The sequence below is a fragment of the Rhamphochromis longiceps genome, linkage group LG3 (genome assembly GCF_057381845.1).
Source record: "Rhamphochromis longiceps isolate RC_006_pf linkage group LG3, R_longiceps_female_GT1.1, whole genome shotgun sequence".
NCBI classification, from domain to species: domain Eukaryota; kingdom Metazoa; phylum Chordata; class Actinopteri; order Cichliformes; family Cichlidae; genus Rhamphochromis; species Rhamphochromis longiceps.
Genome location: NC_140559.1, coordinates 63,664,034 through 63,690,770, shown reverse-complemented (window position 1 = coordinate 63,690,770; position 26,737 = coordinate 63,664,034). Strand labels below are relative to the sequence as shown.

General features: G+C 40.7%; 2 protein-coding genes across 2 annotated transcripts in view; one reads left to right on the top strand and one right to left on the bottom strand.

The window, feature by feature from the left end:
* The window catches only part of LOC146675695 (protein TANC1-like), a 407,338-nt gene that overhangs the window by 117,932 nt on the left and 262,669 nt on the right, over window positions 1–26,737 (top strand). The window lies entirely within an intron of this gene.
* Window positions 853–12,272, bottom strand: LOC146675705 (nectin-1-like). The gene is made up of 6 exons (XM_085401179.1): window positions 11,888–12,272; window positions 9,217–9,238; window positions 7,864–7,886; window positions 1,706–2,044; window positions 1,316–1,613; window positions 853–1,191 (listed from the first exon to the last, which is right to left on the bottom strand). Exons 1-6 carry the CDS (start codon window positions 12,270–12,272, stop codon window positions 1,119–1,121), a joined length of 1,140 nt encoding a protein of 379 aa, XP_085257305.1. The 3' UTR covers window positions 853–1,118.

The following is a 26,737-nucleotide window of genomic DNA, read 5'->3' as shown; positions in this document are numbered from 1 at the left end:
AAGGAAATTCAGAAGCAAATAAGAAACAAAGTAATTGAGATCTCTCAGTCTGGAGATGCAACGTCAAGATGAACAGAATCCAGTTTCTGGGATCCTGAAGGAGAATGTCTGGCCATCTGTTCACGACCACAAGCTGAAGTGCACTTGATCCAAAGCACACCAACAAGTCCACCTCTAAGCAGCTTAAGTAAAACAAAAGAAAGACTTTGGAATGGCTTAGCCAAAGTTCATACGTGAATCTGATTGAGGTGCTGTGACCTTGGAAAGGTGGTTCATACTCAAAAACCCTCCAGTGTGGCTGAATTACAACAATTTTGCAAAGATGAGTGGGCAGAAATTCTTCCACCACCTCGTAAAGGACTCATTGCCAGTTATCCCAAACGCTTTATTGCAGATGTTTCTACTCAGGGTGGCCCAACCAGTTATTAGGTTTAGGGGGCAATCACTTTTTCCACACAGGGCCATAATAATGGCCGCCTTAATAATAAATGCCTTGATTTAGGAACTACTTTTAATGTTTACTTGTGCTATTTTGCAAAAAATAAAATCTCTGCAAAAACATCAAAACTGCTGACCATCTGACCTCAATATGAAATTATTAATCTTTTGACCAAAAACATTTAGATTTGTAAAAATAAAGAAACCATAGAGGAACAAACAATGTTGTTTGCTACGTTCTAACATGGCAATCCAAATAACAGTAATGCAAACATATATATTTATCAATAAAAACAGATCGCCTTTTCACTGTTACAAAAGTCAAGTACATCAGTGTTTGTTCAGCTTTCATAAATGTAAGTTTGTAAGTACATAGTACATTTTTTGGTCCAACTTCTTTTAATACATGCAACACATTTCAGAACATTTGGGACAGAGACAACAAAAGACTGGAAATACTTCGTAAAAATCTGGTGAAACACTTTAAAGCCAGTGGGATTAAATGGGAAACATAAAATTTAATACTAGACAAAGACCGATTGAATCATGAAGCAAAGAATTAATAACTAAATCACAAGTAGAAAATGTTATGCAGATATTATTGGATAGATTTTGGTGTAGAAAAAAATGACAAGAAATGAAAAATGAAAGTTATCTGGTCTTTTTCTTTAAAGAGTAGCCTACTGCAGAGCAGCAACACTGACAAACACCATCATCACCAATACTGCAGCTAATACAATGATCCAGGAGGAAACTTGAAAAAGCAGGAAAAATGTGACACTGATCAAAATGAATACATCAATTATTGATCAAAGAGAAAATGCATACTACCACAATGCATTGTTATTGCATCTCAGTTTCTCACCATCACTGATAATCTGACGTCTGCTGGACCTCAGGAATCGTCTCCATCACCTCTCTGTGAGGAGCAGAGAGCACTCGTGCTGCACATCCCACCTGTGTGCTGTGTTTACGTGAACCTGAGAGCACAGCTGTAGTGGTGACAGTGAATGTAGCGTTGGTGTTGGACACACTGACAGTGTTGTACTGTGAGAAGTTGAGGTGTTGTTGTGAGAGTGTTACAGTGGGAGCAGGTCGACCAGTGGCTGAACAGGAAACAACCCACTCTTCAGCAGAGTTTGACTCTCTGACATCAACAACAGGTTCATGCAGCTCTGTGAAGGATCAGGAGATATTGCAAGGAATATGTTGTTGAAAGGAAATCAGTTTCTAGCACATTTAAACACATTAATGCAAAAGTTCTTACCATAGACTTGGAAGCAGGTTCTACCAGTGAAGGAGCCTTCAGGATAAGTGTTAAACAGACAGTGATAGCATCCTTCATCCTGCTCCGTCACATTCCTGATGACTATGGAGCAGTTCTGTAGTCCAGTGTATTTAAACTTGACTTTATCGTTAAAGCCATCATTCACTCTCTGACCACAGTACTTACTGTAGGTGGCAACATTTGTCTCCACATCACGTGAGATTTTCTGCCATGTGACCTGAAGGACGTCTTTAGTGTCCAAGAGCTGACAGCTGGATTCAGCATCTTCTCCCACTGCTGCCAGCACAGTCTGCTGTGTTTGGACCACTGCTGTTAGAGCTGCATGGAGAATAACATGAGTTAGAGATGTGGAACTGAGAGGTATTGATGGGAAGGATTAAACAATAATTCGGGTCATGGAGTAGTCTGTGTTTTAGGCTCAAACAAATTGACATATGGGTACCACTTAAATGTGATGTAGACTATAAATATAAACCTGACACTCATTGTTTCATACTGTATGTTTCAGGGACATTTTCTTTCATCTATAAAAAAAAAGTAAGACAATTCAGTTAGCTACCAACTAAACAAAGAAAGTCAGATAGATGTACAGATCGTGTCTATATTGGTTCTGTTGGTCCATGACCAATTCTGGAGGTCTGTACTGCATTTGAACTTTTTCAACAATTTGGAGGTCCAACCATGATTTAAGCTGGACATCAATATGGCGTTCATCATTAGAACCTTGGACTTGATGTATATTTGTTGGACATCATGTAGATATCTATGACAAGTGCAGGGAATTTAAAGGTTTAATTGAGGTCATATTTTTTATTTACAAAATATCAATATTGGGGCTACAAAACAATCCCTTCAGTGGACCAAAAATGAATTATAAAACCCATCACTTCAACATAACCAATACCAGGACTGGTATTGACTGGTAACTCGTGCTACTGTAGAAATTCCCATTGATTTTCTACATTTTCCCAGAGGCCTCCCCTTCTGTGGATTACTAGTATGTCATTTATTAATTTGTGCCTCAATTATTTCAGATCAGTTATTTCACTGGGGAAGCCCTATATTGCCCACTTCCTAATTTCAGCACAGTTTGATCTTTCTCTTTAGCATGTATGTAACTTTGGTTTGTTGAGATTTTGGCATTACTTCTGTCATAAACATTCTCTCTCAGACATAACTGACTAAGATTTCTGTGGTTACCCAGAACATTTTAATAGACTTTTTGTAATCAATCAGGTCTTCAACCCCTTCTTTTTTAAAATAGTGTATAAACCGTATGTATGTGTGAAAGACTGTTAATGTTTTGATAAATTGTTTATTTTAGAACAATTGGTGAGTGTGTTTAGCCACTTCACACTACTACACTTTGCTCTAACCTACATTCCTTCTCTGAACAGTATATATGTGAATGGACTGACGGATCTTTTCATTTCAAATGTTAAATAATTGTCAGTAAACTACTTATGACCTTAATGTCATAGAAAGACTGAAAGACATCCATTGAAAACAGGGTGCAGAAATTTAAGGTGCCAGGCCAATATCCACCACCCTGGAAGTCCTTAACTGAGGGGGACCACATTAGGCCACAGCTGGTGCAGCTCACCACTGGCAGTGCAAGGTTATAACGGCCTTTAGGAAGGATAAGGAGAAATCCAGTCATGGCTCAACAAAGACATTCATTTGTTTCATGTTGTTTTCAAAGCGGTCTGGTAAATCCAAATGACCTTTGACAGGTGCCCACATATACTGCGGGCCGAGGGTAATTCAAAACAATGTAGCAATGTACAATTTGCACTAAAACACATATATTGTGTATGTAGTGTGTGACAAAAGAGCAGCTTACCATTTATGGTTACTGAAAGAAATCTCCGTCTGTGGATCGGGTTTCCTTCGAGGCGTGAGCACCTATCAGCAGAGATTGTCCATAACCTATAGAACTCAAAGAAATATTCTCAAGTAACAGTCAAATATGCCATTCAGCGTGTTAGTTACAACGTCGGGAGCAGCTGGGAGAACAAAACGACACAGAGACTGTACGGGTTGCTTTCCCAAAACCAACTCAAAGGTTTATTCATCAGACAACAGTATATATAGAGGAAAAAGGTTCGTCTGTCAACAGATTCTCAGTTCAAACCGGTACAGACCAAATAAGGAAACGTCTTCCTGCCTTGTGAGCAAAGAAGTATCCTTTGTATAGTTTATCAGTTCAGCTACAATTTATGATCATCCCAGCAAAATACACTCCTAGACACAGAATACAGAGTTCTTTCATTAGTGAATTCTGAAACAAACCACCTGGCCTTTAACAAGCTCCTTTCTAAGAGATAAGGAAGGGAGGATGGGAGTAAGGAAGTGATCTCTGTGGTGTTTTCAACCTTGAGGTACCAGCCTGTGATTCTTACACATTAATTCTTAGGTTACAGAGAAAGAGAAAAACAACTAGTAAATGGGCCTTATTGAGTAACAGTTTTCCTGTATAATATCACTATAAAACAATATCCTGTAAATGCTACCATGGTATCAAAATATCACAACAGTTACAAGAGCCACAATTGCACCGGGTGAAACCTCAACGTTACAGAGGTTTCACTCTGGGGCCTTGAAAGCTGGAGGTTGCACCCATACCCCCTCACCCTTGAAGAACGTTTATCATGGTTTAAGGATTTGTTTTTTATTCAGTGGTCAGACTGGAGAGCACTGCAGCGGGTGTTTAATGAGGTCGATAAGACTATCAAGAGAGACAAGGTCAACTCTTCTTATGAGAATATTAGGAAGCGTCTTGTATATGATCAGCTCGCACATGGCCCGAAGATTGGTTTACCTTCTGCCATGTTCAGGCCAAAAATCATCAAAAACCTTGAGGACAGAAAAACAAAAAAACAAAACAAAAGGTAGGTTGTCTCTGTGTGAGAGACGTTGGCATTAAACCCGATATTTAAAAAAAAATGCAATGCGTGGATTTCTTTTACAGACAACATCTGCCATATTGTGGACCGCTCAGAGTCTCCCCCTCCAGCACTGCTAATCCAGACCCCACCGACTCCGCCCCCCTCTCCAGGATGCTCACAGGACTCTGCAGGATCACACCCGTCTGAGGAAACGGAACTCAACATTAAACTCGCAACCTTCCACCTGCTGTCGACGGCACTGAATGAGTATGTGCAGGAGATATGTTATGGATGCCAATCCGGTCACCCCAGCCAGTTACACCACAGTTGCCTGTTTGAGCTGCCTGTGTTTTTCTTCGAGACCTGCTATGATGAGGTGATGGAAAAGCTCCGGACGCCCCGATTCATCCCGGCCATCCGTCTGTTTGTTTGCTCATACAGTGTCAGTGAGGCTAAAGCACAAATCATCAGCACTGCAGAGCGTCTTCTGTGTGAACTGAGATCAGTGCCGCACATTGTTTGCACCACTGATGAGAATGTCGGATACCTGCTAAATACCAATCATCACACCCGCGGAGTTAAATCAGCGCTGCTCCACATGATTGGAAACTACTGGTCTGGGAGACACAAGATTTAATGCACATCTGTTATAAAAACCTTACTGTGCACTACACAGAAAATGAAATAAAAACGTATGCTAACACTTTTTTCTGGTCATTTGTGTTTGTGTTTGGTCAGAGTGATTATGGAAAACACGCTGAGAAAAATATATCACAACCCTGCTCACCCAGGGGGTTTAGGAAGTGTAAAGAAGCTCCGTATCGCTGTCAGTGAGGCAACAGGCTTAAAGCCGTCATTACCTGACGTGGAGCGTTTTTAAAAGGAGATGACACATATACTCTTCATAAACCTGCAAGGATAGAGGACACAGAAATGCAAGGATACAGAAATGCAAGGATACAGAAATGCAAGGATACAGAAATAGAGTTTTGGTTAACGGGACTGACAAACAGTTTCAAGCTGATTTGGTTGACATGCGTGAATATTCTGCGGATGATGATAATGTTAGGTACTTATTGACATGCATAGATGTGTTTTCTAAGTATGCATGGGTTAGGTGCCTTGAAACCAAGACAGGACAGGCTGTTGCTGAGGCTTTTGGTGATATTCTGAGAGAGGGCCGTGTGCCTGAAAAACTCCAAACAGATTTAGGGAAGGAATTTTATAATAAACATTTAAAAAACTAATGGAGCAGCATAACATCACACATTTTTCAACCTTTAGTGAAATGAAATCATGTGTGGTAGAGCGTTTTAACCGCACCTTAAAGGGGAAAATGTGGAAATACTTAACATCAGTTAACTGGCCAAGATATGTTAATGTGATCCAAGATCTTGTACAGTCCTATAACCTGTCTTATCACAGCTCTATCAAAATGACCCCACCGAGGTGTGCAAAGATAATGAGAAAGCAGTCTTTAACACCCTGTACAAAATGAAACCCCAAAAACCGGTGACTTTTAAATTTAATGTGGGCGATACAGAGAGAATATCTAAACTACGAGGCATATTCTGAAAGGGTTACCATCAGACCTACACACACGAGTACTTTACCATAAAGGAGCGTTTAGGAAGAGACCCTCCCGTATACAAACTGGAGGATCTCACAGGAGCTGCGGTGAAAGGTGTAATTTATGAATACACAGCAGGTGACTATTGACAAAAACAAAAGGTTTCAAATAGAGAAAATACTTGGCAGAAAAAAGAGGACCGAAAAAAGTTAGCGCTGGTCAAATGGCTCGGTTGGCCTTCTCATTTGAAAATCATGGATCCCTGAAAAAGACATCGTTGAAGTGTGATTAACAGAGACGCCGCAGCTCTGCATACTTTCATTCTGCACTAGACAAAGACTGATAAAGGAAGGAAGGAATGGATAAAACGAACAACAACAACGCAGGCTTTTATGTGAGCCTCTTCTCGAATGCTTCAGCACATGTTTATCCAGGCAATAAGAAATCTAATTTTAGAACAAAGCTAGCAAAACCTGTTGTTTTAAATGAACCGTATGAGGTCGGTGTTATAGAATTTCAATACCCAAGACTACGGTTGTCTTTTCCACAATCAGATTCGCGAGTGGAAATTTATGATCCAGTCAAAGATGGAGCATTGTCCATAACCGTGATTGAGCTGTCTGTGGGGCATTATGCATCTGTGGCGCAGATAATAAAACATTAAAACATAACACCGACATTAAAACACAATACAGTGAAGTTAGTAACTATGTTAGTGTTATGGGCCCTAGGGGCACAGTTCTCACATTTAGAGGGAGACTGGCAGGAATCTTAGGATTCAAATCAGAAGACCCGTTTGTACTTCATTATAAAAACACATACGCACCACATCCTGCAGACGTATACGGCGGAAAATAGAACATTTTTATTTATGCAGATATCGTTGATTACCAGCTTGTGGGTGACGCCCATGCGCGGCTATTAAGAGCAATAAATATAACAGACGATGACCGTCGGGGAGCCATTCTTCAGTTTGACAGCCCACACTACACACCGGTCTCGAAATCCTTAATCGATGACATAGAAATTGATTTGAAAGACGACCAAAATCAACACATACCCTTTTTATACGGGAAGGTGTTTGTCAAGTTCAACTTCCGACCCATAAGACACCATTTTTAAAAAATAAGGATGTCTGTCTACAACACAGATGAAGCAAAATATGTAAGATATTATTTAAATCAGGCTGGTGGCGAATTGAATGGTTATATTGGGACCAGCACGCAATGTGGCGCAGGTCTGGGAGGTTTGTTCAGCAGCCTGTTTAGAATTGCTGTACCGTTGTTTAAAAAAGGAGTCAGCACAGTCAAACCCCACCTAAAAACAGCAGCATCAGGCATAGTGTCTGATGTGATATCCAACATAACCAAGCCAACATCTACTAAACAGGATGGCAACAGCTTGTATGTGTATACACCCAAACCTTCTAAGACCCCTCCCACTGCACGCATGCGTGATACGCCGCCGCATAAAAAGCGTAAAACGACAAAAACCTGCCAGGAAAGCCACCAAACGGAGACAACCACGCGGAGTGAAAAGACCCAGAACCAGTCGTTCAAAAACTACAGCATGTGACATCTTCTAAATGGCTCTGTTACACAACCAATCAGAGAATGTCTAAAAACAGAGCTCGATCTTTTTACTGTCCCATACACACAAACGTCCATAGAGAAAACGACCTTTATTGAAATTCCACCAGTTTCTGCAATCACAGACGGAGGTCCAATCGAGTTTAAATCTCATCGTCCGGAGAAGATTACCTGGATCTAAACGATTCCTATATCTACACACGAGTAAGAATCACAGATGCTGACGGCACAAACTTAGGCAGGGATGCAAACGTGGGACTTGTTAATTATCCAGGTTGCACCTTATTTAGTCAGGTAGATGTAAATTTGGGGGATCGCTTGATCAGCCAATCATCCAACACGTATCCATACAGAGGCATAATAGAATGTCTTATCAATTATAATAAGCAGACTTTAGACACACAGTTCAGCAGCGCTTTATTCTGTACAGACACAGCCTCGCACATGAATGATACATGTATAGAAGGGGAGAGCCAGGGTCTGGTGACCAGAGGTACTTATACAGCGAATAGCAGTATTGTTGAATTGATTGCTCCAGTACACGCAGACCTGTTTTTTCAAGAAAAATTATTACTTAATGGAATCGATCTGTCGCTGAAATTTGTGCGCTCTAAAGACGAATTTGCTCTCATGACTGGAGCTAACACCGCGTATAAAGTTAAAATCGTCCCTGCCAGCTTATTTGTGAAAAGAATCAGTGTCTCACCAAGTGTCAGGCTGGCACACGGCAAGGCTCTGCATCATGCAAATGCAAAATATGCTGTAGACAGAGTTTCTTTAAAGACCTTCTCCACACCTGCTGGGGCAAGAATATCAACTAATTTATTTATGGGCAGGTTGCCTAAATTTGTCATCATCGCCTTCGTGGATAACGAAGCTTATCCTGGTTCTTTTACACGTAATCCATTTAATTTTAAAACTGTGATATAGAATTCATGTGTTTATACGCTGATGGACAGTCGTATCTGGCCAAACAATTCCAGCCAAATTTTCAGAGAAAACACTACACCAGAGAATTTTATCAGCTGATACAAACCACTGGAAGACATTTAAAGGATAGACCATTGGCCATAACACGTGAGGACTTTGGCTACACATTATTCTGTTTCAATCTGGAAGCTGATGAAGGACATTCAGGGAACGTATCGTTAGTTCAAACAGGGAGCGTGAGGCTGGAAACCCGTTTCAGAAATCCGCTACCCCGAACAATGAACCTGGTGTGTTACTCTGTATTTGATTCAGTCATCCAAATATCTAATATGAGACAAGTGCTGCTGGACGACTACTAAAGATTCAAAATGAATACAATAGAACTAACCAGCATTGTTAAAAGGATTAGTAACAGGGCTCATCTTCTAGGCGTCTTAGCATGTGACCAGCTGCCAACAAAGCCCATCAGATATCCATGCATGGGCATTGTGAATACAGATCCATCAGACTTACCTGGGAAGCACTGGTTGGTGTTCTATATCACAAAGACAAGCAAGGGCACTTTTTTGACAGCTTCGGTAACTCACCTGATACGTTTTCACCCGAGATAAAACTTTTACTTTTAAAAACACCGCTCGGATATTGTATTCTGGGAGACAGGTTCAGAAGGACTTTTCGGTAACCTGCGGACAACACTGTGTGCTTTTTCTATATCATGTCCAAAAAGGAGCGTCTTATTCAAGAATAATTAATATGTACAGTGATAACCTTGTTTGTAACGATGCAATGGTTTGTCATTTTGTTAACAAAATAAGACCTGTTTCTGCATGTTTTGAAAATAACTTTGATTGTGTGCAGCGCGGATACTGATTCAAGTAACAAATAATAAAAGATAACAGAAGAGAATATCGTTTCATCTGGTATTTATTTTCACCTAATTGTTAAAAACATTATTTAGTAATAATAAAATCTTTAAACATCAGCATAGAGTTCAAAAAGTAGTAAAAAGGGGAAAACTGTCATCTGTTTAACTAAACAATATAGACATAAATAAGAAAAAACACATAAGTAGTAGTGTATAAAAAGGGAAACAAATGCGAGGCTAAATGATCTTTTTTTCAAGAATAAGAAAAACAAACATAATTTTAAAATTCATTAAAAATCGATCCACCCGCTTCTACTCTGCCTTGATTTTTTATGTGTGGTAAATAAGCTTTGATCGCTCAGTGACCGCTTCTTGTGCAAACCATTTGTTTCCACACTCGGGTCGCCAGTGTCGCCTTTATATTGGCTAATAGTCCTCCTCACCTCAGCATTAGGAAAAGCAGACAGAGGAACATTTAAGCGGGCGAGTGTTTTTAAAAATGTCGACCACCCTGCAGGCCATGAAACATCTGTTGCTCTACGTGTTGCTGTTGCACTTTTGATCAAATCATAGAGATGCAAACCTCTGATTCTCTGGTTGTCAATAATAATCTCACCCCTATCATTCCAAGAAACTCCCGACGCACGAGTGAGCGCTGTTAAAATAAGCTCTGCATTTTTTCTGCTCCTTTTTGCCATATAGGACAAAATCTCATCCCAAACATGTCTTTTTGTCTGTCGCCACCAACATTGCTTTGGCGGTCAGATGCATCCTGACCGGTTTCAGAAGGCAAAGATAGTGTTAGCACATTTTTTTCACTCATGCCTTGTTTCACAAGTGAACGGTATCTCTGAAGAATGGCAGAATACTTTTTAGCCTTCTCATACACATCCAAATCTGCAGCTGCAGCACTTCAACCATAGCTTTGTCTCGCTCGTTTTGCTCTACATGTCTGACGGAGCCTGTATGTTGTTGCTGCTGATGGTTTAACATGTCCAACTGATGCTGCAGGACCAGAAACATTTTCTGTGTGTGCTCCATTTTCACCTGTTTGCTATAAGACTGGTGATGAAGGGTATGGTAGCCCCTAATAACGGTAGCAAAAATCCTCCAGATTGGTTGATGGATCTTCTCTTTTTCAAACCTTTGACCTTTTTGTCTGCAACCAGTCTGATTACTTTTTTTCTTTTTTAGTTGTCTGTACTGTTGATCAGTCAGCGGGATAACACCTTTCAAAACATTGAGCGATATCTCACACAGAGCATTAATAAAATCCATGCTTGCATTACAAATAATATTCCTCCGTACGCTGGGTGGGGATTTATACAACAACTCCAACAGTGCAATGTTCCTCTGCATCTGTGAATACGACATCCTTTTTACCGCTTTAGCCGTTTTTTGGGGATATAAACAACTTGACGATCTGACAACAAATTGGTTCTGAGTCTTAAATAGTCAGGCGTCTTAGATTTATAATCGCTTAGAAGATACCCGTATGGGGTGGATGTGGCATCATTAAAAGCTTCTAAGAAGTATTATGTATTACCTGGAAACATCTGTCTACCTAAAACTGAAATTTGATATTTATCTCTGGGGTTGTTAAACAGAATTAAATAATTAGTGTTGAACGAAATTGTTGCATAAACAAATTCTGAACTAAACACATGCAGCTCAAGTTCCTATGATGAACATATTGTGTGAACACATTTTGAACTTCTATGCTGTCAGACGCAGTATTCATCACATCGTCGCTAATGAGCAAGTTGTTCTTATCCGGAGGTAAAAGGACATCGTCACTCAGAGACTCCGGTATACCATTCACAAAGGTGATTTTTCTTATCTGAAGAAGTTGATTGTATAAAGGCTGCCAGCAGGAGTAGATGTAAACAATATTGTCAATTTTGGCTGAAATAATAGTGGATGCTTTTTCAATGATGCTTTTGACAAAGAAAGTCTTTCCACAATTACTCGGCCCACTAATAACTAAACTAAAGGGTGCTGGAGCCTCCCATCAAAGGCTTGATCCTGATCAGTATCCATAAGGGAGTGTTGTATAGTCAGGCAGCACCCTTCTCTTGTGATAGACCACCTGAACTTTTTTTACAACTGTTTCATTCCTGAGATGAAACTTCTTCTTATTGCGTTTGATGGTGTCAGACTCTGCAACTAAACGCACATCCCTGTTGGCCACAAATGCCTTGACTAAGCCTTTCAACGATTCGTGGGTAACAACTTTAGAATTAACATCATTGAGTGTTACACCTTTACACTTAACCTGAGTCTTGCCCTGTTTTGTGTAATAACATTAGCATTTTGGACCTCCAGAGACAAACTCAGTAATGTGATCATCCTCTCCAGACCCGCCATCATTGAGCTCATCAGTCAGCTCACCAAGGTATGGTCCTAAAGGGGGTACCCACTCCCCGGGATGAGAGGTGAAGATAACTGAATCTGTGTCGCAGTAAAGAATGCGTTCCTGCAGCTTGTCTAACAAGTCATACAGAGTGAGCCTCGCATAGGCCGTAGTCATAGCACCGACAAAGACATTCACATCCTTCACCCGCGACCCTCTACCATCAGCGTGACACCACTGAACCACTGCAACATCATCAGAGATGAAACAAAACTGGCGTCCGTCATAATGGTCACTGCACATCAGCTGTGTGAATCTGGCAGGGTCTGTAATCAGCTCGCAAGATGGCATATTTGTTCGCATGCAGAATCACCCCCAGAGAGAGTTCAGAAGCAGTTTATTACAACTTCTGATTGCTTTGTTTACACAAATCTTAGCAGGGTCAAGTCTGATGCCTTCTCTCTCATAATAGTCTTGAACAAACTTCTGCTGCTCCTCAGCTGTTTTGACATTTTTCGGGTATCCAGATGCCTGCTGCTTCAATTTCAAAAATGTTTTGAGTGTGTCAGTCTTATTAGGGAGGTGCCAAACTTCAGCGATGCAGACAATCTGATACCCTTTTTCAATAGCCTTTTCAAGCTCAAAGGAAACCCAAGTACCTGACAGTTGCCTCTCACGCTCAGCATGCACACAATCACTGTGCTGGCGCTGCTCTTCAGCACACGTTCTGCAGAGAGGAAACATCAGCTTATTGTGGCACTTGTAGGGCAGAACAGGATGAAATAGACCCCTTGGAGGAAGCACAGTGCACTTAACAAACCCAAAATAATTTTCAACTCTGTCAAAATGATTGGATATGATCTGAGGGTGACCTATTGGATAATGTTTCGTGCACTGAACAGTGGGGTAAAGACTTGTAAAATGATAGTATCTGATCTTTTCATCTCCACCATCATCAACCTTGTGGTACAGTTTCATCGCATTAGTCCTCCCCCCAAACAACGCGTCTCTAGGGTCCAGAGGCTCAGGCTTTTTGTATTTGCGCATAAAGTCCTTGACTGACTGATCAGTTGACTTTAATGATGACCAATCACACCCCCACATGACCACGACATTAAGACCATAATGCATTCTTAGAGCATTCACCTTCTCACAACTTGCATGATACAACTCGCCATATGACAGCTTGGCGGCAGGGTTAACATCACTCTCCGGGTAGCAGCGGAGACAACCGTGATAGAAACACCCAAAGAATTCATATGCACTTCTGCTGGAAGCATCAAATCCATCCACAAAATAAGGTCCTACTTTTTGTTCGCCGCCTCTGAGAGCATGCTTGATAACAATGTTTTGTTTCGTATTGAAGCCATTCAAGAGACACGTCTGAAAATGTCTTATTCTGATCAACATGCGCACCGTGATGAGTCAGTGCCAGGGTGTCTTTTGGAAGAAACAAGGTTTTGAAAATCCCCATGCAGTATGATGCCAGGGTGGCGTGTGAAAATGGATCAATCTGCGTGCACTCCATCAAGGTCTCGCGGTATATTTTACAAGCCATTCTCAACACTTCGACATCATTAATGCAGTACTTACGCATTTCAGCCTGTAAATCAAATGGTTTCTTGCAGGCAGGCTTGTACCACGTCATCAATTTCTCCTTTTCAAATTCAGACATTTTTTCATACCCGTAAAAAGACGGGGCAGGATAAGGACCTACATAGAATTCGTCAGCCCTTGTGTTAAATGTGTGTGGAAAGAAGCCTTTTTCAAGGTCCTCGAATCCCAAGGCAGAAGGCAGAGAGCTAAATGAGTCCATCCATCTCTGATCATAGGATTTGTCATACATTAGAACGACACGACTCCCTCTCATTGTTACACCCGGAGCAATACCCTGTTTAACGAGGTATTCCAGGAGAATATAGCTGTCGAAACCCGAAGAATTATGGGCTATAAATGTATAGCCACGGTATTTAGGCCTTCTGTAGTGGATACATGAATTAAATCTGATTATAAAAACACATCGAGGCAACGAAGACCAGCTTACACTCAATATTAATATGAATACACAACATACACGCAACAAAGACACGCTTACACTCATGAATGGAAAATTGGAGTTTCTGGTGTTTCTGGTGTTTCAGGCCAAGTTTCTGGTTGAATTGTTTACAGCGTCATGTGTCACTAAACCTGACAAGCGAGCTCTCACTCTTAACTGAAGACGAGGAATGCAGCTCCAAAGAGCAATAACACGGCAGTTAAAGAGCGACAGTGGAGAATGCAGGACAAAGCTGAAAGAGAACTTCCTGTTATTGGATTGTTGAAGTGGGAGAGGACAAAGGAGTGAGAGCAGTAGGTGAGAACACAGAGGAACGCTGTTATTTAATGTGGGAAATCTAAATTTGGGTTAGCAAACCTGGGGAAAAGAAAACTGACTGCTTAAGTGGGAAAATTGTGAAGGAGTCTGAAACACTGCAAATAGAAACATACACAAAATCACACACACAAGCAGAAAATGTATTAACCTTACTAACACTTACAAATACAAGAGAGCTCATGAAGATTAGACAACATCTTCAGCATGTGAGTCTGTTTATCATCTTGTCCAAGTCACTTAGTGTGAAGAAAAAGTGATACAAAGATCATTGGACTAATATCAAAGTAGTTAAAAATGATCCAGTTATAGCAGAGAAATGTGTAGGAAAGGCAGCTTTGAGAACATGTCCTGGTGGATCTGCAGCTCCACTGCACAGACATCGATTAAACCTGACTAATAACACACATGCAATGAAAATCAGCTTGTTATCTTTCATCAGTGTTAAAATAGTGTGAATGTAACACACTTAAACCCTGAAGTTGAGGAATAACTCAGGGACGTTGAGATATGACTCAGTATGCAAATGAGTTGAATGACTGGGGACAGGAACAGAAAAAGGAGAACTTGCGTTTCCTGTCTGACTGGATGAGTGAAGCTTGCACTGAAACACACACTGTGACTGTGTGAGAAGAAAGGCTTGGTAACAGACAGGATAATTAAATAAAGTGGTCAGGTCTGTGACTACGTGCAGTCGTCCAGATTTGGAAAAGAAATTTAGAATTTAGTGATGATAGATGGTTATAACGTCTTTAGAAAGGGCTTAATGAGAATATCAATGGTGTGCAAAACTGTGCAGCTTTTAACAAGATTTTCTGTGTATTGAGCAGGTGAGACTATGTCAGTTGACCTCAGACTGTCAGGACGCTGAAGAACTTGAGGCAAAACTTTTCTGTGATTAAGATTTTTGGGGTTGTTGTTTTAGTGATGGGTTGATTCTGTCGGTTAGGTTTGGGTTGTTTTCTTATTTTAATAGAGGGAGTTTTATTAAACATGGACATGGTTAGAACTGGGCCATTAACATTGTAACAGTGCACTTAGAGAAAACCTGTCAGGTGATGATGTTTTGTGCTGTGATGAGCTAATAATCAGCTCTCTTTTTCTCATTTTTGTTCTAAGCAGGCCTGAAAGATTGAATTAACAGCGCTGTAAAAATTTTCGGGAGAACAAATATAAGGTGAGCTTTTCCAGATTACAACTGGCTGAGGAAAAGCTGACCTGTGGGGACCTGATCAGGTTGTAAGTCCCTGTCTAAAATGATTGCAGCGAGTCAATCCAGTCCAAGAGCATAAAGAACTCTTTTCCTAAAAAACAAAAAACAAAACAAAATAAAACAAATGAATGAGCTCACGTTGCTGAGGGTGGAGAATCTGATTATTTGCGCAGGAATCTCCACTATCAGCAATATCTGGTGTGAATGCGTGTGACTGGACTGTGACTGGACTGACGATGTGGACTAAAGGTTGGACTGACTGGACACTGAGATAAAGACTGGACCAAGAGTAGGATGAATAAATGCTGACAAACAATTCACCATGCTGGCAAGAGAAAGGGGATGCTTTGCTTTGCTTTGCTTTTGCCATGAGCAGGAGGAGCGCAAGACTTAATTCTGGGGCTGCTGATTTTGGGTTGCTGATGTTTGCTTTGAGAAAATTCTGTTTTATTGACTGGTGTAGATTATGGTAGTACATTATATAGTGGGGGAAATACCAGATGCTAAAGGGGAGAAAATGTTGGATGTTACTCATGTTACTATTAACAAAAGCAGGCCACTGTAGAAGTCAATTAAATTTGATAGAGGAAAATAATTACAAAGACTTGTCCAAGTGACCAAGGTTTTTTTCCCTTTCCCCCCCCTGCCCCCCCCCCCCCCTTTCTTAAATAGACAACCATCATATCTCACAGTATAATAATATTGAACGGGTTGCATTGTTGCAGTTTGTCATGTTTCTCAGGTCTTTGTCTGAATGTCCTATGAACATTACCTGTCTTGTTCTCATGTTGTTGCTAAGGATTGTCTCATTGCACTGAAGTCACACTGGGTTAAATATTTACACTTGGGTTTTAAGGGGTATTTTTTTTTTCTTTTTACGGGTTGTACGGAAGCCCCAAACGCAATTTCATTGTTCTTTGACAATGACAATAAATAAATACTTGACTTGACTTGACTTTTAAACAGTAAATTATTAAAACAGCAGCAAAGTAACGAAAGCATATATATTTTGGGTAAGTCTGATAAAGTAAAATAAAATGTACCATTACATTAAGAGGAGCAGGAAACAAACGGGAGGCCAGTCCTGACGGTGGATTACACTAGGACTGAGGACCTGATTGAGCGTGCCACCGGCTTCAGTGACAGTAACCTCTGGCTGGACTGGGTGGCTCAAAATGCTAAAGAACAACATGTATCTGATTGTGTTGCCTGTGCTTCAGCTAGACCACGTTTGTTCACGGAGCCCGCACCACTGTATCCAGAGGACAAGTGGGGCTATGACTGCATGTTGCGGTTGACTAGAGAAGCGGTGAGCACTGGCAACTGGACTATCTTGTCCAGCTTATTTCCCCTAATTCACAAGCAAACACAAGTAGGACCATTCATGCCCAAACGAAACAACTACACATGCTTTAAATTCTCAACGGATACGGATACGGTAACGGATACGGAGGGGCTGAAAACTCTGTCTAAAACCATGCATGAGCACTCGGGAATTGACAATCCGCTGGACAGCTGGATGACCTCAGTGTTTGGGAAATGGAAGGGGTTTTTCATGTCTGCAATGTTTTCTACTGCCACTTTTTAGCGATACTGGTCACCTGCGGTTGTTGTCTCATTCCTTGCGCCAGAGGACTGCTGGAAAAGGTAATAACGAGGGCAGTGGACCCCAGAACGGTCGTTCCAGTGGCCATGATGCCATTGATGGACTTAGAAGCGGCCAAATGGGCCGAGGAGTGACACAACACGAAGTGTGGTGACCTTTCTTTTTGAAAGGTCAAGAGAGGGAATGTGGGAATAAAGAAAATACTTTACTGCTACAATATAGCCTTCATCATTAACACTGCATTAAAATGTTTATTAAAGCTACTGGCATTAGACTAAAACTTTTATTAAAGGTGCAGCTATAATCATTGTATACACACATTGCATATTGTGCTCATGACAGAGTTGATGCTCAGTCTATTCAAGGTCTTAAGCTTCGTTGGGCACGATGTCCCGATGATCTATTGTGTAAGTGACTTGGAGCAGCAGAAGGTTAAACCGCATACACGCTTACAAACACAAATGATTTAAACATAGGCCAGGCCGAGGGCCTGGAATTCATTTAGCTTCTAACTGCATTTGAGCTGCCTAGTAACAAGTGACAGAAGAAGAGTCAAGAAATTGTAAGTCCCCAGGAATCATCTGGAAGGTGAAACAAATTGTCATGTATGGAAGAATGTGACAGAAAGAGGAACGTCTCTGTCTGTTTTTATGCTGATATGGTGATGGTGTATATCTTACCCTGGGTGTGTTTAATAAAATTAAAAGTGTTGCTCACACACATAAAGAACATTGAGATCAAGTAAATTAAGATTAATTAAAGATTAAGTAAAGTTAATATAAAGGACAGAGCCCAGAACATGATATTTTGAACCAACTTTGAATAATTAAGGGAACAATAGATGCACACAGTAGATTATTGAGGTGTAGCAGAGAGAGGCGTTTTGTTTTCTATCCTTTACAGGAGAAGATTTCAGGACCACAGCGACTACAGGGGTGGCGAGAATCCTGGAAGCCCCAGACCGAACGGAACCAACCAGAGAAAGGGGAACCAAAAGAAGCACAGAGCACAGAGAACCATAGTTCCAGAAAATGTGTTGTTTAGGAGATTAAAAGCTCGTTAGACACAGGTTAAATGTGAGCATAAAAGTAATGAAGAGTAATGAGAGGGACTTTAGGAACAGTTGCAGGATTTCTATGTTATTTTGGTGTTTACCTTGGTGTTCATCTGAACAATAGACTGGACTGGACTCATAACTCAGACGCCCTCTACAGGAAAGGGCAGAGCAGGCTGTACCTGCTGCGGAGACTCAGGTCATTTGGAGTGGAGGGCCCACTCCTGAAGACCTTCTATGACTCTGTCGTGGCTTCTGCTATCTTTTATGGTGTGGTCTGCTGGGGCGGCAGCATCTCTGCTGGGGACAGGAAGAGACTGAACAGGGTGATCCGAAGGGCCAGCTCTGTTCTAGGATATCCTCTGGACCCAGTGGAGGTGGTGAGTGACAGGAGAATGGTGGCTAAGCTGTCATCACTGTTGGACAACATCTCCCACCCCATGCAGCAGACTGTGACAGCACTGAGCAGCTCCTTCAGTGGGAGACTGCGGCACCCACGGTGTGGGACGGAGAGATTTCGCAGGTCTTTCCTCCCCACTGCTGTCAGACTCCATAATAAAGACTTTAACTGATCAAACACACACATCCATACATATGCAATAATACTAAGTGCAATAATCCTTTCTGTCATCGTTGTATTTTTACTCAGTTGTATATAGTATTTGTATTTGTATTCTATTTTTATCTTATTGTATATTTATTTTATTTTATTCTACTGTATATAGTATTTTATTTTATTCTATTCTGTACAGTTGTGTACTGTATTTATTCTTATTGTATCCTAATTTTTGCCTCATAACTTTTGCACTGTCCACTTCCTGCTGTGACAAAACAAATTTCCCACGTGTGGGACTAATAAAGGTTATCTTATCTTATCTTATCTTATCTTATCTTATGTAAATTGCCCAAACACAGTATTCAGGCCGGATATGCTCTACACGTTAAAGGGGGCAAAGAAACCAGGACTAAGTTTGGAAGATGAAATGGGCTAACTCCATGGAGGATGTTTCCAAAGATTGACAAAATAATCTAGGGCCTTTTACCAGAAAAGCTGATTGTATCTGTTTGGAGTTTACAGTGAGCACTGAGGGAAGTCAGGAGTGGGTTTAAATTGGGATTCTGGGTAAAAAAGGGGGTGTAGGAAGTAGATTTAGGACATTTCACATTTCACAGGTGCTGTCTTAGAGCTTGATTTATTTGTTGTGGATAGAAGTAATTATGACGGAATAATAAGGAAACATTGAAAACATACAACCCGTTGAGGGGGCAGATAGGGTTGGGCAATTGAAAGGTTTCATTTTGTTTAGCATAATCTCTTTTGTTATATTTTAGCCTTTTAACATGCAGGTAAACTTAATGGGATAAATTAGGAATTATGTCGTGTTTCTTAGCAAACACGAAAAGGGGGAGAACTGTCATGTAATTAATATATTCTTAGTGCTTATTTTCTGATTATATAGTTTTATGTACTTTAATAATGAAGGTTTGTAAAGCAAGGCCACTTTTGACTCACAAACTAAGTGCTCAGCCAGACTGAAAAACAGGAAGTTAGTGTAGAAATATACAAGCATATTAATAAATACAGGAAGCCAGACAGAAAAGAGGAACTTGTACCATATAAGGAGTTGTTGAAACTGTGTGACGTGTAAAGTACCAAAATAACACCTATATAAGACACATTTTTAGATTCTAATGTTAGAGATCCTGCAACTGGCGAGACCTCTTCCCTCTGACCCCTCCCCAAACCCTCAAACCCTCCTACCCACCTCGACATACAAACTCTGTGTGGCTTCACGTGTTCTGTTGATGTTTACATGATCGAAATAACTTGAACACAAACAAAAACAAACAAAGAGGAAGACCGCACCGGAAGGAAAAAACTACAAGTCCCAGCATCCTCTGTGTTTAGGGAGCAGTAGTGAAAGTGAAAGTATTGAGCCTCCATTGAGAGGAGGAGGAAGGTGGAGCTGAGGCAGGTGAGTGTTAACATGAATATGTTTCTTCTTACGACATAAAATAATTCCACGCTGTTCGTGTCTGTGGGTGAAATGTGAGGCCGGTCGGCTCCTCTGAGCGCTGGTTTCCTGTAAGTAGAGAGGAAGTGAGTTTAGCTGAGCCTCCGTTTAGTGTGAGAGAGCAGGAGGAGAGTGAGAGCTGTGCTGAGGCAGGGTGAGTGTTAACACCGCTCTGACATTACTGTGTCTCTGTGGCGGGAACAACAGGCTCCGTCAGTGGAGGCAAAAATAATCAGACTTTGGTTTTTCAAAGGAAACAACTTTATGTCGGAAGTTCCCGCACGCTCATTGGATAACGATGTGTCAATCTCGAGCTATTAGCCAATGAGCGTGCGGATTCACAGAAAGACCCGCCTTTATCACGGGACTTTAAAAACTACAATGGCGACAGAAACTCCGTGAGTGGAGTTCAGGGTGACGTTATGAAACTGTGACGTTTGAGCCACTTCCTGTTCTCAGTCCCAGCGTCCTGATCACCGAGGTTTCTGTTGCTCTGATATCTGATATTGATTATATTTCATTTCATTTCTTTATTTATTTCACACGTGGTTCAACAGTGTTTTGTTTCCTACATACAGATCCTCCTTCCCATTAATATAACACTGCACCCATGGGTGAAAAGGAACAGGAAGAAGAAAAAATTCTTCTCAGCACCTGCCCCCTATCTGCAATGTAATTATTCTTACAAGAGGGCGCCAACAACCCAAAAATCCCTCTAACATGTATCTTTATGTAACAATGCAAAACTAAACAACAAATCAGGATAATCAGCAATATACAGCACTACTAAATGTCAATGACGATTTTTCCTTCCACATTTAGCCCAAATTACTTTCATGTTCTTCATATTGATTTATCCTTTTAAGTATGTAACACATTCTAAACAGGCTGTAGCATAAACATCAAACACAGCTGAAGCAGTTTTTGGATGGTTGGCTTCAAATGATCCGTCGGTTTGAAAAGTAAAAACAATTTAAAAAAAGGTGAAGCTGATGCAGGGTGAGTGTTAACACCAGGACTTTAGAGGGAAGAAGAGTCACAGCTCAGCATGTTGTTGACGGGTTGTTGTTCAATCGGGGGAAGACATCTGAATCATTGCAGGGGGAATGGCTTTCACAACTTTAATGAATTTACTCTGAGTACATGATATGCCATAATTATCTATGAATTTGTTATATGTTAACACATTTCCGTCATTGTCTAAAAGGTGTAAAACCGTCCAAATGCCATGATCCATCCAATCCTTATAAAAGATGGATTTTCTTTTATCGTATACATCTGTTGTTCCAAATCTTCTCGAAAATTATTTTGGGGAAATAAAACCAAAATACCGTTTGAATTATTGTTTCATTGTCGTTGCCAACATTTCATTACTAATGATTTCAGTAATAGTTTTGAAGAAAAATTATTTTATTTCTTTCCAGAAGAATTTATAAAAGATTGCAGTCAAGCCATCCTGACCAGGAGCTTTGTCCATTTTCAGTTTGTTTAAGGCTTGATCTCAGTCATCCAGTGATATATCAGAATCACAAATTTCTCTGAATGCAGAATCGATTTTTGGAGTATAAGATTCAATCTGATCAAAAAACTTAATGAATCAGTGATTAAATATTTCGAGGAGTATAAATTTGAGTAAAATTTATGTTTTTCTTCCGCTATAGTCTTATGATTTGTGCATTCCTCCCCATTTACGATTATTGTATTAATAGATTTCTTTTCTTGCCTCCGTTTCTCCAAATTGTAGAAATATGAAGCACTTTTTCACCTTCTTCTATCCATTTTGCACGAGCTCTAATGTAAGCTCCATGAGCCTTTTTCTTGTATAGATCATCTAATTGAGTAAAGACAACAGGGATTTCTTATCAGCCTCTGACATAAAATGTCTATTACAATAGTTATTTATATCGTAAAGTAATTTACTTTCAAATTCCTTCTGTTGTCTACTTTTCATTTTACTAAACGTAATTGAAAATTCTCTAACTTTAAATGAAAAAAGTCCCATCTATGTATGTAATTGCCAATTGTTACATTGTTGTAAATGTTATGGAGGAGCTCTTTAACTATCTTAACATACCCGTCATCAATTAATAGATCTGCATTTAATTTCCAGTAATCTTTTTTAAACTGCGTTTTATTTTCAGGGTTAAGTTTAAAAGTAATAATACTGTGATCTGTCAACAGGGCTGCTGAGATGGAAACATGTGAAACATCTATATAGTAAAGTCGACCCAACCACAGTATGGAATACCAGGAGTGCCATAATGAATTAATTAAATGCACCATTGAATAATAAATTAAATGTGACAATAATAAATTTTAATTTGAAATAATTAATTAAATAAATAATTTTTGACACATTTAATTAATTATTTATTTATTTCACGTTTTAATTAATTATTGCCACATTTAAATAATTATTTAATGGTGTATTTAATTAATTCATTTTGGCACAGTTGACTCCTTCAGGTCTCACCATAAATTTATTTTATGTGTCAACCTCACCCATCAAACCCAGGGGGCGGGGTTAATGCTGATCGAGTCAGAACCATTGCTTTGGCCTGGTGGCCATTGTTTTTAGAAGGCGTTACTGCACACCAACAACTGCCATGTGGAAACTAACAGAACTGAACTTTGAAAAACCCTGTTTGTGTTTGTGTGTGGGATGGACTCAAGCGCAGACAAGGCAGCTAGAATACAGTTCCGTTTTTTACTATACAACACCAGGTGCAAATATATACAAGTGAGATGGCAGGGGGAATCCAGGGCACAGGGAAATCCGGGAAAGGAGCTCTTCACACACGAGGGACTTCATAAAAAACACAGCACACCAAGGGTTCCAGGGAAACGGAATTCCTGTTTACAGACAACAAGTGATTAATCCAAAGGGTCAGCGATACGAAAAGGCAACAAGAGACTAGTACTCCGGAGCTTACTACCGAGGTTACTCAATAGTCCAGCGACGAGATGTTTCCAGCCTCTGCCTTAAGTAGTGGATGAGTTTAGGCAATGAGCCACAGATGTGTGATTAACTTCAGGTGCAAGGGCCAGGGGCGGGAGCCCGCAATGAGCTCCGCCCTGGCGAGACACAGCTAGCGTGAGAGAGGTAGATGTAAACAAGAAACATATGTAGCCAACCTGAGTCAGCCGGGCAGACACGGGGACCATGACAGTTTGTGTCTCACCAAATACCGTTTTAATATTTTTTAGCCGAGAATGTAGCGGTTTAATCTTCAGATGTCTGGTCGGTTTGTCAAGATACAGCTTTTTTGCAAAAGTGCTTCGATGATTTCGGAGATGTCTGCCCAGCCCAGTCTCACGGCAAAGCGTGGGACAGACCCGCTCGCCTCGCAAGCAATCGAGCTGCTATTACCACCGACAAAGCGCAGGCCGGTACACAGCTGTAATAACCCCCGCTGCACACTGACTTCATTTACAGAGGTTATATTTATCGTGTTTTTATTTCCTGATGTTCGTATGTGTCATACGTGTTCCAGTCACCAATTCTGAATTATAACTAACATTAAAAACATGTTTAAGGAGGAGAGAGAGCAAAAAGATTCGATTAACATCTGATGTTTGGGTTTTTGTTCAATAATCAGCGTGACCTGATAAACGCATAAAAGAAATAACGTTGGTGTTTCCGTCATGTAGTAACTGTTAGGTTTAACTGTACAAAGGTGGTTCGACACTATGAAACACACACAGACTTCATGATGTTCGCCTCATTTTTTTATTGTGAATATTAATCATGAGGGTAAACGGCCCTGTACACCACGGAGCGAGGTCAGCATGTCCACCATATCTTCAGCTCTCTGAGTTAACCCATCAAACTAATCTAACGCTCATCTATGAATAATTCACGGCTCATATCAATATTATTTTACAGAAAATCATCCTTATTACTGCCAACTATTCCAGATACCATCAAATGTTAAAGGAAAATATCAGGATGAGTGTCTGTGAGCTGAGAAGGACGTGAAGCGAGCAGTTTATCCCAGAGCTGAAGCTGCTCTGTGTGCAGAGATGAGCTCAGATTCCTGCTGTGATTGATCAACAGTCACAGAAATGTAGACTTGTAGTTATTACTGCAGTATGGTCACAGCAGATACTGATAAACATGTATTATGAGGATGGATGATCAAGTTTCTCACTCTCTCCTTTAAATCTCAGTTTTTTCTTCTTCACAGTTTATCTGTTAATTTATTAATGAATAACACTGAAAGAGTTTCTGTTATATTTCCCCTTGAACATCAGCTTATTAGGGCGGCATTAGGAAATAGCCCCCCTCCAAAGAATGAATAAATGAATGATGATAATAATAAAATGATTCAAAAGCAGAGCTCAGAGTGGTAGAATGGTCAAACATGGATCCACGGGTGGTTCAACTGCATTTGGTGACGTGACTAAAGCAAATCTTTCAAATAATCCCACCATCAACGGGATGTTGTCTCCTTTACTACGGTTACTTTACTTGGTCACCGTGTGAATTTCTTTGAAATGAACCAAATTCTTTTATTTGTCGGTTGTTGCATATTTAACCTCTACAGTCAGGAAAGGAGGAGATGAGGCCTCAACAATGTTGGGTTGTAGCTGTGGTTCAGGTTAGAGTGAGTGTCCATGGAATAAATGTAAGTCAGTGAACTGGAAACATGACTGTGTTCAAACTTTGTTTCCTTTTTATAATGAGTCTAATCAAAGGTGGACAGAAGTATCTCCACTGTGACTTTTCTGTGTCACCATCAGAGCTTCTGCACAGTGTTTCTGGGGCAGATAACATTGCAGCATTATGGAGACATTATGGAGACAAAAAGAAAAGCGTCTGGACTTCTTTAAGTTAAACTTAAAGAAATCCAGACGCTTTTCTTGGACTGTTCAGTGTTGAGTCTCATTCACACACTCCCTCAGACTCTTCACACACACTGATTTGCTGACATAAACACACTCCTGTGTGCTCTCTTGGCTTCACACACACACTGAGGACCATCTACAGACTGTGAGCTCCGTCTTCTTTGTCTTTGGAGCCGAACTCTGACAAAGTTAGGAACAAAACTTTCTCCAGCGTGTGAACTTTCCTCCTAGACTCAGTCTGAGCAGTCAGACCACATATTTCTAAAGCAGCACATGAAGGTGTGGCTCACACACACACAGGTGAAGGAAACAGCTGCAGTATTAAAAGCTGCTTCACTGTCTACAAATATATGAACTGAATGTTTCTTTCAGGCTGTAAAAACCTTATTTATCCTCCATTACAGTCCTGCATTCAGAGCATTACTTCTGTTATATTAGTACATGTATTTTATTCTGATGAACACATGAAACTCTGAGCTGGATTGAATCCATTGAATCAGAGTCCAGGACTCAGACTAAACACACTGAATGTGTCCTGAGCTCGGCCGCTGTTCCACAGTAACTGCTGTCAGAGTCACTGTTACTGAGTTAGCTTAGCTAGCAGAGCAGCTAGCAGTTAGAGTATGAACTCTGTAAGCAGTCAGCTCGGTCCTGGACATGGTTACTGACATAAAGCTGCTCTCTGCAGCCATGTTTGACCTGCTGCTTTGTAGGACTACAGTAATGGAGGATTTGGAGGCTGAACTGGGCTCTGTGACACTTTTTGTAGTGAACTGATGAAAGCTGCGTCTCAGATGGATGTTAGTCCAACACATCAGACACGACCTCTGCAGCTCTCAGTTGATGTGCACATGAATGATTTGTGTTTCCTCTGCAGGTGAAGGTAGAAAGTGTGTGTGAGCTGATGTGAACTGAGCAGCATGGATCAGTGTGAGGACAGAGAGGAGGGAGTCCCTCCCTCTAAAAGCACTCTGTGTGGGGAACATGAGAGCCAGACCAAAGCTCAGAGGTGAGATGACCATCTCTAACTGTCCATGACTCTTCTCCATGTCACAGCTCAGCACTCACATCACTGCTCCATCATTATTCACACTCATACCTCTGTGTGTGTTGTTTTAAAGCCCAGAGCTGTGGGGCGTACCAGGCTCAGCTGGACATAACCCTGAAACTAATCCAGAGCCTGGACCTGAACCCAGCTGTGTTTCCTTAAAGAGCAACGAGTCGAAGGATGTTGCTGTATGCTTTAAAGGCTGTTCTTCTGCTGCTGAGAGGTAATGTGTGTCTAGATGTTGTTCCTGACTCTGTATTTCTGAATAAATCCTCATGTTTAATATCAGCTCAGCTCTTTTTCACACACATTTCTATGTTGGTATGTGAAGCGGTGTGTGTTGGAGTGTTTCCACAAACACAGCAGTCAGAGTGGAAAGAGTGGATGTTGTAGGAGGTGTTTGTGTAGTGAAGAGGCTGAGTGTCTGTAGGACTCCAGCTGCTCCAGCAGGTGTCTCCTTTGTGCTTTGCTTCAAACACAGTGTAGGGAGGAGCTTCCACTCAGGTCTTTCAGGTGTTGCTGGATGGAGGAGGACAAATAGTTTTTCCCTTCAGTGACACTTCAGCAGCTCAATGTTCTGGGAGATGTTTGTCTTTATGAAGGTTTATGGATTCTTGTTCTTACTTTGGTTAAACTGAGCAATACATTTTCCATCTAACAT